Consider the following 18,205-nt stretch of genomic DNA (forward strand, 5'->3'; position numbering starts at 1 on the left):
TGATAAATTGCTGATATGTTTACATGTCTAAATGTCTGCTAAATGAATAAATGTAGCATATTTAATTAAACTCTAATCATTGACTTAAACATAAACAGTGTGATCAAACGTGCTGTAAAATGTGAGTGTGTTTTCTGTAGGTTCTTCAGTACTAAATTTATCCATGAATAGAGAATGTGGAAATCAAGGGTTTGTTCTTATGTTGGTGATGCATTTTTACGCGATCTCTCTTTCTCTCTCTCTCTCTGTTTCAGTTGTACCTGTGACACATTCAGCAGCAGAAGACAAAGGAAGAGGAAGTCAGCATCATACCACATTCATGACGAAAACACTGCCAGGAAACCCTGCAACACACAGAGAGCTTCAGAAGAACTGAACCTATTGATACAAAAGGTTTAAGAGAGAAGAATGAAGATCTTCACTTTCACTCTGCTGATGATTCCTGGTAAGAATCTGACAAAAAGTTTGCAAGTAGTTTGAACATTTAAGCCTCATAATCAACATATTATAGTGTTGTATTAAAATGTGCTGGTTTGTTGTAGGTGTCATGACCTACATGAGCGTGACAGGATGTTCAAGGGCCGGAGTCACGATCAAATGCAAATATGAGAAAAAATATACTCAAAAAACAAAGTATTTTTGTAGAGGTCAGAAGCCAGATACACTGCAGATTGGATGGTGCTCTGACCTCATCAGGGCTGAAGAGAAAGATAAATGGGTTCAGTCTGGAAGATTCTCTCTGTATGACGACACAAGTTCAGCAGTCTTCAATGTGACCATCAGAGATCTGAGTGAAGAGGATTCTGGGATGTACCAGTGTGCAGTTGATATTCCTAAAGAAATAGATTTCTACACTGAAGTGAAGCTGAACATTATAACAAGTGAGTAACCCAGATGTATTTTGAACTTGACCATCACAAATGCTGTTATTTTTTTTGGCAGTTTTCCTTATAATTGAAGTCACATTGGCAGATATATTCTATTGTTTAAAGCCTAAACTCACTTAATTTTTTATAAAATTTGCAGAAATTATATGTCATTTTGAATATCAAATAAATGTAACTTGATTCAAGATTGTTTAGATATTTGTATTGAAAAATAGAAAATTAAGTTTGCAGTGTTTTTAGCACAAATGCATGTTACAGGGCAAATGTCGGCACTAAGATAGACTTTATTAGTCAACAGGAAGTTCAGAACAACTGAAGGTACAATAAGACGTCATGATGTGCACATATATTGCTAAATGTTCCCTTGAAGTAGACAAGAAGGAGCTAAAAAAGCGTGTGCGATAAACACATTTGGAGTGTATGTTCTACTAGAGACATGCTACAGTATATATAAATATTTACATACCGGTAATCCCAAGTTGTATTGTGTGATATTTATAGTTGAAGGTGTAGTATGATCATAATGAAAGGCTATTCATTTTCACATGAGTTCTCAAAAAAATCAAAGTTTATACAAATAATAAATATATAAAGTATATAATAAATAATAAATTAAATATAATAATAAATATAAAATGAACAGGATTTACCATTTACTAAAAGGAAACTTTATGGTGTTTCAAAAGCATTTAACGTTTGAAAGTGTGTACATCATTTGTCACAGCTAATGTCTTTGTCTTTAAGAGCAAAACACATTTCCACCAGCCCTGTCATCATCATCATCATCATCATCACCATCACCACCACCATCACCACCACCTATTTTACAAAATTCCCCGCCATCAACATCTGATTTCACATCAGCTTCTCCATCTATCTCGAATGGTATTCTGGTGATTAATGATTAATTCATTTTTATAGATTTGCCTGCAGACATTAAGAGAGAATCAGATTCTTGTTGTGTTTTATATCTCCTGTTTTCTCAGGTTCATCTCTTATCATCGGCGTGAATGTGATTCTGCTTCTGCTCATCATTGGATTCATGTCATGTATAGTGACTCTCTACAAGAAGCATCAGACTCGAGGTAAACCAGCTAACGAAATGTTCTCAGAACTTTAGCTAACATTCTGGTAAGGTTCTCTCAATGTTATGAACAAACATTCTTCCAGTAACATAAGAAAGTTTGTTCATCTGGTCTTTAATAATGTTTCAAAAAAATTAACACACAAATGTTATTTATACATGGAGCATTTTTTTCTGAAATGTTTTAGTTGGACTTAGGTCAAACATTTTTTTTAAATTTTTATAATTGTTTTTCGAGAACATTCAAAAGTTGCGTTCCCATAATGTTTGAATAATAATAAAATGTTAATGTTTCCTTAACCCTCTGGGGTCTGAGGTGTTTTCTGGGCCCTGGAGGTGTTCTGACATGCGTTGACATTTGTGCTTATTTTGTTACTTGGCTATTTTCATGGCTAAAGTCTGATTACACTGTATTTAGCACAAACTCTGCTACAATAATATGTCAGCGGCATGTGTGTAAAAGATTGTAGTTTTGAGATAATGACGTTTATGCGTGGTTTGTGAACCCATACTGATTATTTCTTCACAAGACTTTTGAAAATTGTATCACAAATATTTGCTCCAAAACTATGTGAAAATCATCCTGACTGCTCATTCAGATCGTGAAGCCAGTGCTGAAGCGGTCTCATATGAAGCAATCCAAGCGGCGTTGCTGTGGCTGCGGATGTCATATGCCCCAGGAGCCTCTGAAATAGTTTCAGTGGAACCGCACTCTTGCCCTCGAATTGATGGAGGCAAATCAGCAGTGACTGCGCGCGCTTGCTCAAAAGCTGCGCGCACATGGCGACCGAGTCGATCTCCATACCGAGAAAAGAGATCCTCTGCACGGGGCAGAGTTTGCTCTTCTCCCAGTTGATCCGAAGGTGGGTGGGGTGGGGTGGGGTGGGGTGGGGTGGGGTGGGGTGGGGCAATGGATAAGACACATGCCTTTGGTGTGAGAGACCCGGGTTCGAATCCACTGTGAGACACCAATGTGTCCCTGAGCAAGACACTTAACCCCTCTGACATATATAGCAATTGTAAGTCGCTTTGGATAAAACCGTCAGCTAAATGAATAAATCTAAATCTAAATGTAAATGTGGTGCAGCGAGGCGGAATGACCGGCCCGTACGTGGGTGGCATAGCCGCGTCCTGCCAGAGGAGGCCAGGGAAGGACCAGCGTTCCACGGGGTGTGCTCTGGCAGGGGTCTGGCGACAGAGGGGGACGAGAGTGGCGAGGCTTGTGAGAGGGGCGCACGGTCATCCACAGCCTCTTCGGGCTCGGAGGAAGGGGCATCAGTTCTTGAAACAAGATATTCTCCCCCGGCCCTCCACCGGGGGAAGGAGTGGCCCTGCTACCAGCTCCTGAGAAGAACTGAGCCCTAACTCCAAGCTGCCCGTCTCGAAAGTGCTGCTTAGCCTGGCGTTTGGCCGGCTAAGGGGCAGAGACGGACAGTGCCGCCCTCCCGCATCCTCCTCCTTCCCGGGGCTGGTGAAGGCTCAAGGGAAGCAGACTAAGGAGACCGCACGGATGGATGACCGTTGGTGCAGAAGGCCTCAGTCTGCTTCTGGGGGGTCGAAGACTGTAGGGTACAGTCCTCAACCACACTGCCGAGGAGCCCAGCCTGGGAATGAATGAATTCTCAGACCCCCTCACATCAACCTGGCTGCACCCATTCCTGGACCACCCTTGTGGACATCACCTGGCCCAGGAATCACGCAGGTACCGATGTCGCCCGTAGAGCGAGGTCAGTAGTGTCGACCAGCACGGACATGGGAGCCATAGCGTCCCTGCGTGGGGGCGTGGTCGAGTTTCCGCATTCTGTCAGTGTTGGCCAGGGAAGGACCAGCGTTCCACGGCGGACTGGTCTGACAGAACTCCCGGGTCACCACTTCCTCGAAGGCGACACACAGAACTGCATGCCTGTGCCACGATAGTGACAGAGAACGCGTGCAGCCCATGATCGCCACGCGATCGAGTGCAGCGAAGGCGGAGGACGCCCGTGGGCCGCAATAAGTCACGGGGACTCTCGCGAGCCGGAGGCGTCCTGATGCACGTCCGGGAGAAAGGCACTGGGGGCGAGTGCCGTAGAGCAACACGCGCCCAGGAACCAATCATCAAGCCTACAGCGCTCGGGGGGAGGGCGGCGCCACACCAACTGATGCTTTCAGCTGCCCGGAAAAGCATGGCCATCAGCTCTGGATCTGTCTCGCAGCGCAGTCGCAGTCGAATCGTAATTTCTAGAGGAATCAAGCCCGCCTTGTGATGCTGTGAGTGACATGACACCACCTGCTGGAGCCCCGAATGAAAACACTGGGTCCCCGAGAGGAACCAGGCACACACGGAAGCCCCATGGTTTGCGATGTGGAGGGGGGCATGGCCCGAGGAATGCTCGTCGGTATTATGCCACAGCGTAACCCTCAGATCACCCTGGCCACCAGCCAAAGTATCCCCTCTCATTTAGGATGAGATAGATTGGGGTGTGACAGAGGGGACTCTACCCACACGGAGATCATTGAGTCTCGATCTATAAACATTGCGATGGCCATGTTCCTGCAATGAAAACATGACTCATCCACGAGCGCTGCCGAGCGTGATTAAGCCCAACACGCGAAACAGCGCTCGTGACCGTTAGGCAAATCAATCACACGCCCACATCCAGTAAATACACGGGCGAGCTGTCTTGAAAAAGCGTGCAGCTCTTTTAGAGAGAGGAAAAAGCTCAGCAGAGTGCTGAAGCGCCCAGGGAGAAACACACACACTGTCGGCAGATCACTGCACAGATCAGCAGCAGGCAATGCGATCTCGCTGGAACGCACCATCACACCAACACACTGAAGAGCCGCTCGTTTAGTAGAGTGAAGATGATTCAGAATGGCTTGTAGGAGTGAAGAGTACTCTTGGCTCCGAAACAAAAACATGTCTGCATGTTGCCAGCGTACTTCCTTATATACCCACGAGGTGGGGCGGAGTTACGCTATGCAAATTCCACAGACCCATGGCATTTTCTTGCCATTGGCTCATTTTGTATACTCGAAGGTGAGAGGCTTTCCAAGCGAAACCCCATTCGTCGTCACTGACGTAACTCGTATAGTGACCACGAAAGGGAACTAAACATAACCCTGATAAAAACGTTCTTAGAACGTTCTTCTTAGTTGTTGGATAGTTTGCTTTGCATATTATTTGTTACCTATTTGAGAGTGAATAACATTGTTGTCTGTGAAATGAGTGGATGGAATTATGTTGTTTCCCCCTGCTGGTCACAACTAGTCAATGCACTGTGAAACCTGTACAAGTCTGATACCTTGCGTGAAATATTGTTACATATTATTAAATGTGAATTATTATTATCATTATTACTATTTGTTTTACAGCCCCCGATTCAGCCTCTAAAATATCTGAACCTGGAACAGAAAACAGTGAAGCGGTGTGTAAAGTCAGATTGTTGATAAGAATGTGTTTGAATGAATGACCTTCATCAAAAGCTGTAAATAATTTCTCTTTCTCAGGTTCATCAAATGCTGTATGAGAATCAAGACACCAGACTTCACATTGACTGCAAAAGCGCCCAGTTACCCACAAACCCCTTGGATTCTTGTAACACTGTTTATGCAACTCCACAATTACCCACAAACCCCTCTGATTCTTCTAGTACGGTTTATGCAACTCCACAATTACCCACAAACCCCTCTGATTCTTCTAGTACGGTTTATGCAACTCCACAATTACCCACAAACCCCTCTGATTCTTCTAACACTGTTTATGCTACTCCACAATTAACCACAAACCCCTTTGATTCTTTTAAAACAGTTTATGCTACACCACAATTAGGCCTACCCATAAACCCCTCTGATACTAATACAGTTTATGCTACTGTTTAATAGTGCAGACGTTCAGTTGTTTAGAGATTAAAATATATTTTACAAGAGTGACCTGGTAATCATCATCCAGCAGATGATCCCGATGATGTTCATCTTTAATAATGATTATGATCAGTCATTATGTTAGTTATGAGCCAGTCATTATAGGAAATACATGTTACAGAGTGATTGACCGTTTGCAGATTATTTGCTCAATATACTTAAAAAAATATATATATTTATTTGTGTATAACTAAAGATAATTGTTCTTTTGCAACAATAAAGTTATTATTTTAACATCAAATCTCATTGCAAAGTAATGTTCTTGATCTTGCAAACTCAGCAGCTCAAGTCTGTCCATATGAACCACTTAATGATCATTAATTATCAGTTGATTTATGTAATGTGTTTCATTGTCATACACAGCTCTTGATGGTCAGTTATTCAGATGAGAACAGAAGATCGTCTGAACAGACAGTGAATGTGTGTGTCCTGATGAATCAGTCATTTGCTGCAGATCAGCTGCTGTCTGTGGTGCTGAACATCACCTGAACACTAGAGGGAGCCGCTTGAGACTCACACTTCAATTTCTCCTTCATAAGTTTCACTTTCATTTGTTTGTGTTTTGATCTGATTTGTTACACAAGTTTAAAATGAATGAATCCTGAGAGTGTTTGTTTGTATAAATTGTAATATAATATGATATAAATTGTCTAACTATAAAAATATGTCCACAATTACCACATTTGAACTAGTTTTTAGCCTTGTATTGGACGTGCAGAACTCTTTTCAACGTACGCTTTTGTGTCAAATACATTGAAAAGACGTCTTTTGGACATACGTTTGCTTAATGGGAAGAATTAGGATTAAAACTCAAAAGAAACCGAAACCAGTTACAAAACCTAGAAATATACAAATAATAACCTTATCCTAGTTTTGATTTTGATTTTTGAAAATATGACATTCATATAATAAAACTAAGTATTGTGCTGTTTAGATCATCATATAAGCAAAGCATGTGGTGTTTGTCAGAGTAAATGAGCTCTTTAAAGATGTCCTGTAGAGCTGGATGTGGTTAGTGAGACAGAAGAGGAAGGAAATGTTAATATTAGTTGCTGACGCACATTGTTCTCTCAGTACGGAAGAGAACGACAGTAACGTTTGTCACACAGAATTTGGTCTTTTAAGCGAAACGCTTGTCAAATTTCATCATGTTGGACGTCCTGCTGCTCTTTTCCAGCATCTGTACAGGTGAGTTTGAGGTTCTCAGCTCTTTTACACAGAGTTTGACATCTTCTCTTGTTTTTCCTCTGTTATCACATGATCATCAGACTCATATGGATGATATTTGTCAGTTATTATTCTGGCCTGCTTATGTCTCTTGCTCACACATAACAGCTCTATATAATGATATTTGTGTTTTCAGCTGTTGTTGTTGGAGCTCCACATACAATTACTGGATACAGAGGAGAGAGAGTTGAGATCAGATGCTCATATGAATCTGGATTTGAATCATATTCAAAGTATTTGTGTAAAGGGGAGTGCAACTATGGAAATAAAAACATCATGGTTGAATCAGGATCTCCAGCTAAAGACGAGAGATTCTCTCTGACTGACGACACGACGGCCAGAGTTTTCACCGTCACCATCACTGATCTGAGAACAGAGGATGAAGGCCAATACTGGTGTGTTGTGGAGAGGACTGGACCTGATGTCTACTCAGATATTACGTTGCTGGTTAAACTGGGTAAGTGCTTATAGTATATTTATTAGAAGTGTACCTGTAGTAGAAATGAACTACAAAGGAACAGGAAAATCTGCCATCAAATAAAATAAGTCCACAATATGTTTTCAAAGCAGCTTCACAGTAATAAACAGGGAAATAACAGTTTCATTGGTGCAAAGTTAATACATTATAAAATCGCTTCATTTTCAGCTACAGTATGGTTGTATTGTCTCTTTCTCCCATTATCCTGTGCATCAGCTGTTACACAACTGTGCTCCATTCTCTAATGTAGAGCGTCTGGGTAAAGCTGAGCTACTGTGACATTGACTGTACAGCCTTTAACTGCTGGGAAAAGATGTGTGTGTGTGTGTGTGTGTGTGTGTGTGTGTGTGGTGGAGGACTCTGGCCTTTCCTCATGTCTTGTCTCCTGGGGTTATTTCATGTATGTTACATGTGCAGTAGCAGCACGTCTGTGAGTGTATTGGCAGGAGAGAGTCTCTGGGCTTGCTCTACAGTAGCAGCAGTGTAGCAGATCTATTACGCCAAGAACAAACACATTAACATTGTCAAATACAATGATTATATAGAAGCTTACTCCTCCTCATTGAAAAATTGTCTAAAAACATTTAGGTCGATTACAATGAATTATAGGTCTATGTTCGAACACTGTAATAATCAGTCATCAATGAAAATTAAAAACAGCTTTATTTCAAAAACAGCTTGTTTAACATGAGCATTTAACAAATTAATAAAAGAGGCACGGTAGCTACATCACAGGTGGCTTGGAAGACGTACAGTTTTTAAGTTTTAAAATGCTTGTACGTTTTAGAGCTTGAGAATGTTCATACTGTTTGTCACAAAGAATGCTTTTCTCTATATTTAGAGCAAAACACACCACCACCTTTGCCATCTTCTTCATCATCTTCACCACCACCATCATCTTCATCATCATCATCTTCACCATCATCATCACCATCATCATCATCATCATCTTCATCATTTTCACCATCTTCATCACCATCATCATCATCTTCATCATTTTCACCATCTTCATCATCATCATCATCATCTTCATCATCTTCGTCTCTGATCATCGGTGTGACTGTGATTCTGCTTCTGCTCATCATTGGATTCATGTTATGTATAGTGACTCTCTACAAGAAGCATCAGACTCGAGGTAAACCAGCCAACAATGTTTTCAGAAGTTTAGAAGTTTATCATAGTCATTTATTTGTCAGAATAATGTTTATAGTTGTTTGCCAGTCGATTACATTGTTGTCTGTGGAATGAGTGAATAGAAAGATGTTGCTTCCCCCTGCTGGTCACACCTAGTCAATGCAAGTCTGATATATTTAGAATCAATGTGAATTATTATTGTCATTATTTATGACTATATTTAATGAACTATATTTGTTTTACAGCCCCCGATTCAGCCTCTAAAATATCTGAACCTGGAACAGAAAACAGTGAAGCGGTGTGTAAAGTCAGATTGTTGATAAGAATGTGTTTGAATGAATGACCTTCATCAAAATAATTTCTCTTTCTGTTCTCAGGTTCCTCAACCGCTGTATGAGGAGATTAAAGACACCAGACTTCACACTGACTGCACAACCACCCAGTTACCCATAATACCCTCTGATTCTTCTAACACTGTTTATGCTACACCACAATTACCCACAAACCCCTCTGATTCTTGTAACACTGTTTATGCTACTCCACAATTACCCACAAACCCCTCTGATTCTTGTAACACTGTTTATGCAAGTCCACAATTACCCACAAACCCCTCTGATTCTTGTAACACTGTTTATGCTACACCACAATTACCCACAAACCCCTCTGATTCTTGTAACACTGTTTATGCTACACCACAATTACCCACAAACCCCTCTGATTCTTGTAACACTGTTTATGCAAGTCCACAATTACCCACAAACCCCTCTGATTCTTCTAGTACGGTTTATGCTACTCCACAATTAGGCCTACCCATAAACCCCTCTGATACTAATACAGTTTACGCTACTGTTTAATACATGTTACGGAGTGATTGACCATTTTCAGATTGTTATTTGCTCAATATACTTAAGAAAAAAATATATATATTTATTTGTGTATAACTAAAGATAATTGTTCTTTTGCAACAATAAAGTTATTATTTTAACATCAAATCTCATTGGACAGTAATGTTCTTGATCTTGCAAACTCAAGTCTGTCCAGATGAACCACTTAATGATCATTAATGATCTGTTGTTGTATGTAATGTGTTTCATTGTCATACGCAGCTCTTGATGTCCAGTTATTCAGATGAGAACAGAAGATCGTCTGAACAGACAGTGAATGTGTGTGTCGTGATGAATCAGTCATTTGCTGCAGATCAGCTGCTGTCCGTGGTGCTGAACATCACCTGAACACTAGAGGGAGCCGCTTCAGACTCACACTTCAATTTCTCCTTTATAAGTTTCACTTTCATTTGTTTGTGGTTTCCAGCAGGTTTTGATCTGATTTGTTTCATATGTCAAGTCAAGTCACCTTCATTTATATAGCACTTTTAACAATGTAGATTGATCCAAAGCGGCTTTACAGAGATAATAGGAAATTAAAGTAACAGAGATTGTTTTGGCTTTACAGCAGCTCTAGAATAAAGTTATTGTCCAGCTAAAGTTAGTTTTGATTGATTCACTTCCGTTGCAAAGATCATTAGTTATTAACTTAGGGGCCGCTTTCAGGACACCATTCTAACAGAAAACTCTTAAGTTCTTTCTGCGCAAACGTCATTCATTCAAGTCATTCATTCAAGTCATTCATTTGAATGTCATTCAAGCAAAACTAGGTCGGAAAACGCAACAGATTGTCATTTGTATTAATGCAAATTCACTTATTTATTAAATGACATTAAAACTGAAAGATGTAAATAATTTGTAATTCATATATCTGTTAATCTACAACATAAATGAAACACTTTTGATAGAAGAATAAACTCTGAATGAGATTAGTGAATGAAAAGGTTATACGACTTTTTGTCATCATAATCAATATAAGAAACTGCGTGTGTGAGCACAAGAGTGACCTGCAAAAACAGTTCAAGCAGTAAGAGAGAAAAACTAATGTTAAAAAGTCAAGAGTCTAAAACCCAACTAAAGCAAACACTGATCTCTATAATGGTAACTTCAATAACTAATTTTCAATTAAATATCTCAATAATAACTTATGTAAATGTGTGACAGAAATAAAGTCATACTGGGTAATAATAAGTATAATAATGTATAATGTAAAATTCTCTATTTTCTGTTCGTGTGTTTCTCTTTCCTTCAGTGATTCTGCTTGTTAACAGCAGGTGTTCATCACTAATGCTCAACAATAACTTATTTCACTTATTAACTTATTATTCAACATATTCCCTTAATTATCTCACTGCAAGAAGATCTACAAGCATTGATGATATGCTGCATGTTGCTTTATTTAACAGGCGGTGACTGTGTAGTTGCTGGTCCAGTGGACATCTTTTTATGTACAATATTTTTTTAGTGGTCTCAAATGAAATAAGTTCACAGTAGTGATGGGCACGTGAAGCTTTGGTGAAGCACTGAACCACTTAGAAGAATTGTTTTGAAAATGGGTTCATCATTACTCGAAGCTTCAGTAACAGCGACCTCGCCTGGTGAAGTGCCAAGGCTATCCCGGCTGTGGAAGGAGGCTTTAAGAGGAGTGAAATAAATCTAGTGCACGCACCTACCACGTGCTGCGAACCACTCAGGTGATTCATTCAGAGAATGAAGCAGTTGCTGCTTCGGACATCATATGTCACGTGATTTTTCCATACCAAAGCAACCTTCGGAGCCGTGCTTCAAATGGAATTGTAGTTAATGGTTTGAAGCACGTATCAAAGCTTCAGTGTCAGACTGCCATCACTAGTTCACAGTAATACTTTGCTCACATTATTTCTGCATTATAACATTTATAACATGACATTTGGTCAATTTAAGGCAGTCGGTTTCTGCAAGTGAGATTAGTTAACTCGAGTTTTAATTTTGTGCATTTTTACAGTAACATAATGTAGATTACAGTAAAGAACTGTACAATTAACCGTAAATGACTGACAACAGTGTTGCCAGTATTTTACAGTAAAAAAAGCCTGGTAAGGTCTTACAGTGCAGTATGTTAGGGTGCTCTTTATTGCTGAGCGGTAGAGCAGTTTCCTACATAGATTGTTCTTCTTTAGGACACGCAGAAAGTACGCTGCTGGGCCTTTTTGACAGTAGCTGTGGTATTGTCTGACCAGAAGAGATTGTCTTGGCTTGTATTGTCTATTTATTGTGTCTCCTGATTTGTTGGGGGGTTATTTTATGTATGTTATATTTTCTACAGAAGCATGTCTGTGAATGTATTGGCAGTAGCAGCAAAAATCAACAGAAGATTAGACCAAATCTTCCCCTGCTCCACCTGTATAGATCTGCCACGGGGTTATTTAATGTATGTTACATTTGCAGCAGCAGCGTAGCAGATCTATTCAGCCAAGACCAAATACATTAACATTGCCATATCCATTACCATGCCAATCTCTCTGAGACTGAACTGCTGCTGTTTGTGTATGTTTCCATCAAATGTCACTGTCAGATGAAGCACGTGTGAAGTATTACTTACACTTCTCGATTTATAACACTCTCTCTCTCTCTCAGAGGAAGTGGGCGTCTCTGTCACATTCAGCTCTTCATGTTAAACATGTAACCAGGAAAGAAACACTCAAAACTCTTCTGAACACACATCGAGAGCTTCAGAAGAACTGAATCTACTAACAACGGAGAAGATCATTTAATAAGAGAGAAGAATGAAGATCATCTGGACTTTCACTCTGCTGATGATTCCTGGTAAGAATCTGAACTCAGAGTAAATCATGAAAAACAGCACAGAATTGATGAGGAGAGTCTTTAACTTCAGTTCATGTTGTTCTATTGACTGTTGAAGAAAGTTAATTTCTGTGTAAATTAAAGTGTTTTAATGCTGGTTTGTTGTAGGTGTCATGAGCTCCATGAGTGTGACAGGATATTCAGGAGGCGGAGTCACGATCAAATGCAAATATTATGAAGGATATTCAGATTATATAAAGTATTTTTGTAAAGGACAGTGGTCAGAGTGCACAGACAGAATCAAGACTGATATTAAAAATAAATGGGTTCGGTCTGGAAGATTCTCTCTGTATGACAACACAAGATCAGAAGTCTTCACTGTGACCATCACAGATCTGAGTATATGGGATTCTGACACGTACTACTGTGGAGTTGATAAATATGGAATAGATTTATACACTGAAGTGAATCTGAAGGTTTTAACAGGTGAGTAAATGAGACCCTCAAACTCATGATGATCTCCACGCCATCACGATACTCAACACTGACTGTAATTACTGACATTCACATGTGTAACTCATAAAAGATGCCATAAATAACCTTTATTTGTCGCCTGGTGTAACACTCATAAAATATTCTTAAATGGTGCCAACAGCAAAGTGATCCGATATTTGTTTATTGAGAACAAAATGAGAGTTGTTATTCAGGTATACCCTACGTCAGGGGTCCTCCACTCTGGCCCTCGATGTTCAGAGGCTCTCTCTCCTGCAGAGTTTAGCTCCAATCCACCTGAACAAGCTAATCAAGGTCTTCAGGATTACCAGAAAGCTAGATGCATGTGAGATTAATCAAGGTTGAAGCTAAACTCTGCAGGAAAGTGGATCTCGGGTAAAGTTGACCTACGTTATGGGGAAATGTTTTGGTCCAATGAGTAAAAAATTTCACCTTTTTCTTTTTTTATGTAAGAATGTTAGGGTTATGGAAATAGTTTATGGGTAAGTCCCCATAAAACATTGAAACCTGTGTGTGTGTGTCTATGTATCTAACCATAGAGCATTAAAAATGACAACATCTCCTCTTATGGCCACCCTCGCATGTTAGCTTTGTATTGGACAGTTATTTTGAAATGATATGCAGATTAATGTGGTTGTTAGAGTGTTAGAGTTTTTTTTTTTTTTTTTTTCTATCTGCCACATGCACACTCTGCCTCTTTCACACTCTGAGGGTGCATCTAAATCAGCTTCCTATGTGGTGAATTAGTATATCATGTACATGAATTTGGGCACTGGTAAGGACAGGAAGGACCCTAGCTTACTACACATTGGGAGACTGATTGCCACGTCCTCATTGTGCAACATCACTGTCCTTCTGATGTTATTTAAAGTCCATTATAACAAATAATTCACTTGTTACTTATACGTACAACATTTCAGGCATAGATCCATTCTAAATGTTCATTCAAAACATCTAGCGTGTGTCATTATGTGTATTGAGCAAATGTGTAATGTGTAGCAAACATTTCAGTGCACTGGTAGGATTTTGCAATTGAGACAACCCTTAAAATGTCTGACTCCCTAATCAGTGTCCTGACTACTGAAATAGGGAGCTGATTGAGACACACCCACAGTCTCCCACTCACACTCTGATCACTTGCACCTGCAGCCAATCACACGCTCATTTGGACTGACATTAACCCAACACAATTGCACTCATTCATGGTCTGGCCTTGTTGTCAACGTTGTTGTTGCTATTGATGTATGTTTTATGAACTCACCTTTTGGACCGGGAAATGGGGTTATGTGGAGGAGTTTTAGGAATATTGCCACCAGACGTAATTTTTGGAGTGGGCTGAAAAACATCGGTCTATGGATGCCAGCAGGAGATTCCAGCATGTCCCGGGCAAAGTATCTGGACATTGTGCTGAGTGGTGCACCATTTACCTTCGGAGAGTTGGAGAACGACATCGCCACACAGCTACAGTCCTCCCAGCCCTCTTCCATCATCATGTTGCCATCAATCATTTACATTGAGTCAATCCCCACCACAGACCCAGAGCCGGAGCTGATGGCAACCACATACGGTCCTCTACCAAGGCAATGCCTGCCGCCATGTCTGTTCCGTAGCCAAAGCAGTCTGACCAGGTGTGTGAGACAGTTTTTTCCCTCCGTGCCTGTTGGAATTTTGGTGAAGCTAGATGAAAAAGTGGAGTGCCAGCTTCATCCTTCAGTGTTGGAGAGTTGTGTTTCCAAAGTCAGGAAAAATCTGCCTGTTTCTAATCCCTTCCTCCTGTGCTGGTTCCGGTTAGTTCCAAGTCCCACCCTGCCTCCCACTCCCACCTCTTCTGCCTGTCCCATGTCGGCCAAGGAGGCTGTTTCTGAACTCTGCCAGTCCTGTGTTGACCAAGGAGGCTGTTTTTTAACACTGTCCTGTTACAGCCAATGAGGCCATCTTGTAACCCTTTGCCTATGCTACCCAGTTCTTCAGCCTTGTCTCTGCTGACTCCCTTCAGCTCATTCTATGCTGGCTACCCTTGGGCTTCTTGTTCACCAGCTCCACCCTTGTATGTTGACCCCCTTGTTCCACCTCAAACCTCCAAGCCCTTCACTCCACCTTGGCCTGTCGACCAGTCAGCTCAACTTTGACTCCTCATTCTCTTGGGTCCACCGGGGACCATCGTCCCTGCAACTCCACTAAGCTTCCTCGTTCCTCTGGTTCACTCTGCCTATGTTATGGACTTCCGGTCCTTCAGCTATGCCTTGTTCCTCCACCCCTTCAGCTCTGTCAGGCTCCTTCTTCCCTCCAGCTTCGCCTTGGTCCTCTGTTGCACTGGCCACCCTCATTTCTCCAGCACCCTGGCTCCACTCCATTCACTCATCACCTCAGGTCTGCCTTGGCCTCCAGATCCGTTGTGTGTAACCTGGTTTCTTTGGCTCCACCTGGCTCTCCACCTCCACCGCTCCGCCTCAGTCAGTCATCGTTGTTTCCGTCTGGCATTTCCACTAAGGCTCCAGCATGGCTCCTCCCTCCTTTGAATTCAGTGGGCCAACACCCTAGTTCTCCTTCTGAGGGTTGCTCCCTGGCTCCTCCCACCACTCTTCCAGGGATAGCCTAATCATTTGGACTGGCATAAAGCCAACACACTTGCACTCACTCATGGTCTGGCCTTGTTGCAATTGATGTATGTTTCTTGGTCTCATCTTTTGGACCTGTGTTTATTTTTGATGGACAAACTTTCCTGAGTTTAGAAGACAAGTGATTTTTTTTTTTTTTTTTTGACTGTTTGTTGGACACTCACCTTTATTTCTTTCCTGTGCCTTGTTTTGCGGATTTAGAAGCCCTGTTTCTTTAAATTGAGGTTTGTTTTCCTGTTTTTTGTAAAGACCGATATCCTGAGTTTTGGCTTTCTTTATGGGTTAGGTTATATAAATAATATATAGTATTAGCCAAGTATAAAACAGTGAAAGTATATGGTCCCAGTAAATAGCTAAGTATGTAAGTGTGTGTGTGTGTGTGTGTGTGTGTGTGTCTTTGAATCTCATTAAAACATTTTCTTTTTCTTTTGTGTTTTGCAGGTCAAAAAATCGGGACAATGCAAGGATATACAGGAGGACACATCGTGATAAACTACAAATATGAGATGAAAAACACAAATCCTGTGAAAGAAGTCTGTAAAACTGCAGCAGATCAGTGTTTTACTGTAATAAACACTAACAGAAGAGCAGAATGGAAACATGACAGACAATTCTCCATTCATGATAACGGATCTGCAGGACTCTTACTTCTGTTTATCAGAGATCTGAATGAGAACGACTCTGGAGAATATAAGATTATAGTCAAAGTTTCTGAAGATTACAGTTTCTTCTCTGAGTTTAATCTGGACATTAAGAAGGGTGAGCTGCTTTCAGTCATTTATGCATTATTTGACAGAATCCATGAATATATCTGGTGATTGTAACATTGCTGCACTTTATCTGGATCTTAAACAGAGGATTGTTGTGTGAAGAGCATCAGTCTATCAGCTTCTGCAGGAGGATCTGTGAACATCAGCTGCAAATACCCACAATCCCACATTCATGATGTGAAGTTTCTGTGCTGGCGATCTGGAGCTTATCTCTGTGCTAAAGAGATGTCTGTGAAGGAGAGCAGAAGATGGAGGGATGAGGGAAAGATCTGGCTGTATGATGACAGAGAACAGCAGCTCCTGACGGGAAGCATCAGTCATGTGACTGAAGAAGATTCAGAATACTGGTGTGGAGTTCAGTCTGATCAAGGACACAAGATCTTCATCACACGAGTCCTGATCAGCATTGCAGGTACGGATGATTTTCTCTGTGAAATTAGTCATAATGCAATTATAAATGGTCACTAACTTCCCTTCAGCAGACCGTGTTGTCTCTTTTATCATGTTGCTTGACTGTGCAAATAATTTTTAAGAGAACTACTGGAAAACGCTTTATTTACCTGTTTGATATGCTGTCTTTTCTGTGTTGTAGAGACAATCTATCACAGAAAACCTTTGTCATCGCCATCACCACCACCATTCTCCTCTTCATCATCATCTTCACCATCACCACCATACTCATCATCTCCACCATCACCACCACCTTACTCCTCTTCATCATCATCTCCACCACCATCATCAACACCCTTCTCCTCATCAGTTGAATCTCCACAGCAGAGAATGTGTATAAAATGATTCATTTAAAAGGACAGGCAGATGTGCAGTAAATATGACACACGATGAACATTGAGTTCCAAATTAATGACAAATGTTCATTGTAATGTCACAGGGGGAAAAAAATCCCCCAGATGAGTCTGTTTGTTTCTTGAAAATTTTTATGCAGGATTTTTTTTTTTTTTTTTTGCCACAGTTGTTTACTTTTTTGTTGTTGCTTGAATTTAAGGCATAAGACATTAGCGCAATATTTTCTGTAAAACTGCTTTGAAACTTTGAATGTGAAAATCAATATGAAAATAAAAATGACCTGAATCTTAACAACTTGTCTTTTCTTATATAGTTTGACTGGATCATCTAGATTTAATCCGAGATCAAACTTTCATTTTTTGATTTAAAGGTGAAGTGTGAGATATTTTATGTCTCACTAGCATCATCAAACGCTATTCATTGGCTATTCATTCAAAATCTTTTCATTGGTCAGACAAACCGATAGTCCCGCCCAAAACTTTTGTTATTATAGAGCTCAGTCAGACGGACCAAATAATTTAAAAAAATTGATATATGCCACTTTTCACAAGATGTAAAATAATATTTTGTGTGTGTCCCTTTAAATGAAAATGAGCTGCTGATCCCCGCCCCTGTTCTGAAGGATGACGATCCTTTACAGGAGATTCGGATAACAATAACAAACGCGAATTTCACTCATTTACAATCTCAGAAATAACCACTAGGGGAGTGAAGCCTTACAGAGAGACTCAGGCCCTGTTTACATGACAAAATATTATTTAGACTCAGGCCCTGTTTACACGAGAACGCTTGCGGGTGAAAATGTAAAAATATTTTATCAGATGTGTCTTTCGTTTAGACGGCGATGGCGTTTTTGGGGCTTAAAAACACCCAAAAAGTGAAACCACCCTCCAGAGTGGAAATCTTTAAAAACGCTCCACCGTCGCTTTCCCGTCTAAAGGGTAAAAACGCAAAAGTCTACTAGGGAGAGACGTAGAAGGAAGGTTGTACGCAGGCGCGCAGACTTGTTGTTGTTGTGTGGCAGTGCTTCACATTGCCACCTAGCTGCCTGGAGTCCATACTACATCGAATTTCACACACTTTTTCGTCACCATATGCACGCAGATTTCCCTCCATAAC

The 18,205-nt window shown here is 40.7% G+C and overlaps 3 protein-coding genes across 3 annotated transcripts; all 3 read left to right on the top strand.

Moving 5' to 3' along the window:
• Positions 1-310: 310 nt before the first annotated feature.
• LOC311284169 (uncharacterized protein) lies at positions 311-6,025 on the top strand. Its single transcript, XM_084399049.1, has 6 exons — positions 311-445; positions 543-881; positions 1,632-1,772; positions 1,874-1,972; positions 5,326-5,378; positions 5,461-6,025. Exons 1-6 carry the CDS (start codon positions 409-411, stop codon positions 5,830-5,832), a joined length of 1,041 nt encoding a protein of 346 aa, XP_084255175.1. The 5' UTR covers positions 311-408; the 3' UTR covers positions 5,833-6,025.
• Positions 6,026-7,343: 1,318 nt separating this feature from the next.
• Positions 7,344-9,581, top strand: LOC311286690 (uncharacterized protein). The gene is made up of 4 exons (XM_084402946.1): positions 7,344-7,558; positions 8,421-8,714; positions 8,959-9,011; positions 9,091-9,581. The coding sequence occupies exons 1-4, from the start codon at positions 7,378-7,380 to the stop codon at positions 9,565-9,567; spliced, it is 1,005 nt and encodes a 334-aa protein (XP_084259072.1). The 5' UTR covers positions 7,344-7,377; the 3' UTR covers positions 9,568-9,581.
• A 2,637-nt stretch (positions 9,582-12,218) lies between these two features.
• LOC311284146 (polymeric immunoglobulin receptor-like) lies at positions 12,219-17,375 on the top strand. Its single transcript, XM_084399010.1, has 5 exons — positions 12,219-12,402; positions 12,550-12,867; positions 15,954-16,271; positions 16,368-16,694; positions 16,875-17,375. Exons 1-5 carry the CDS (start codon positions 12,363-12,365, stop codon positions 17,075-17,077), a joined length of 1,206 nt encoding a protein of 401 aa, XP_084255136.1. The 5' UTR covers positions 12,219-12,362; the 3' UTR covers positions 17,078-17,375.
• Positions 17,376-18,205: the final 830 nt, after the last annotated feature.

Source organism: Rutilus rutilus (assembly GCF_951802725.1).
Source record: "Rutilus rutilus genome assembly, chromosome: 2".
Lineage (NCBI taxonomy): Eukaryota > Metazoa > Chordata > Actinopteri > Cypriniformes > Leuciscidae > Rutilus > Rutilus rutilus.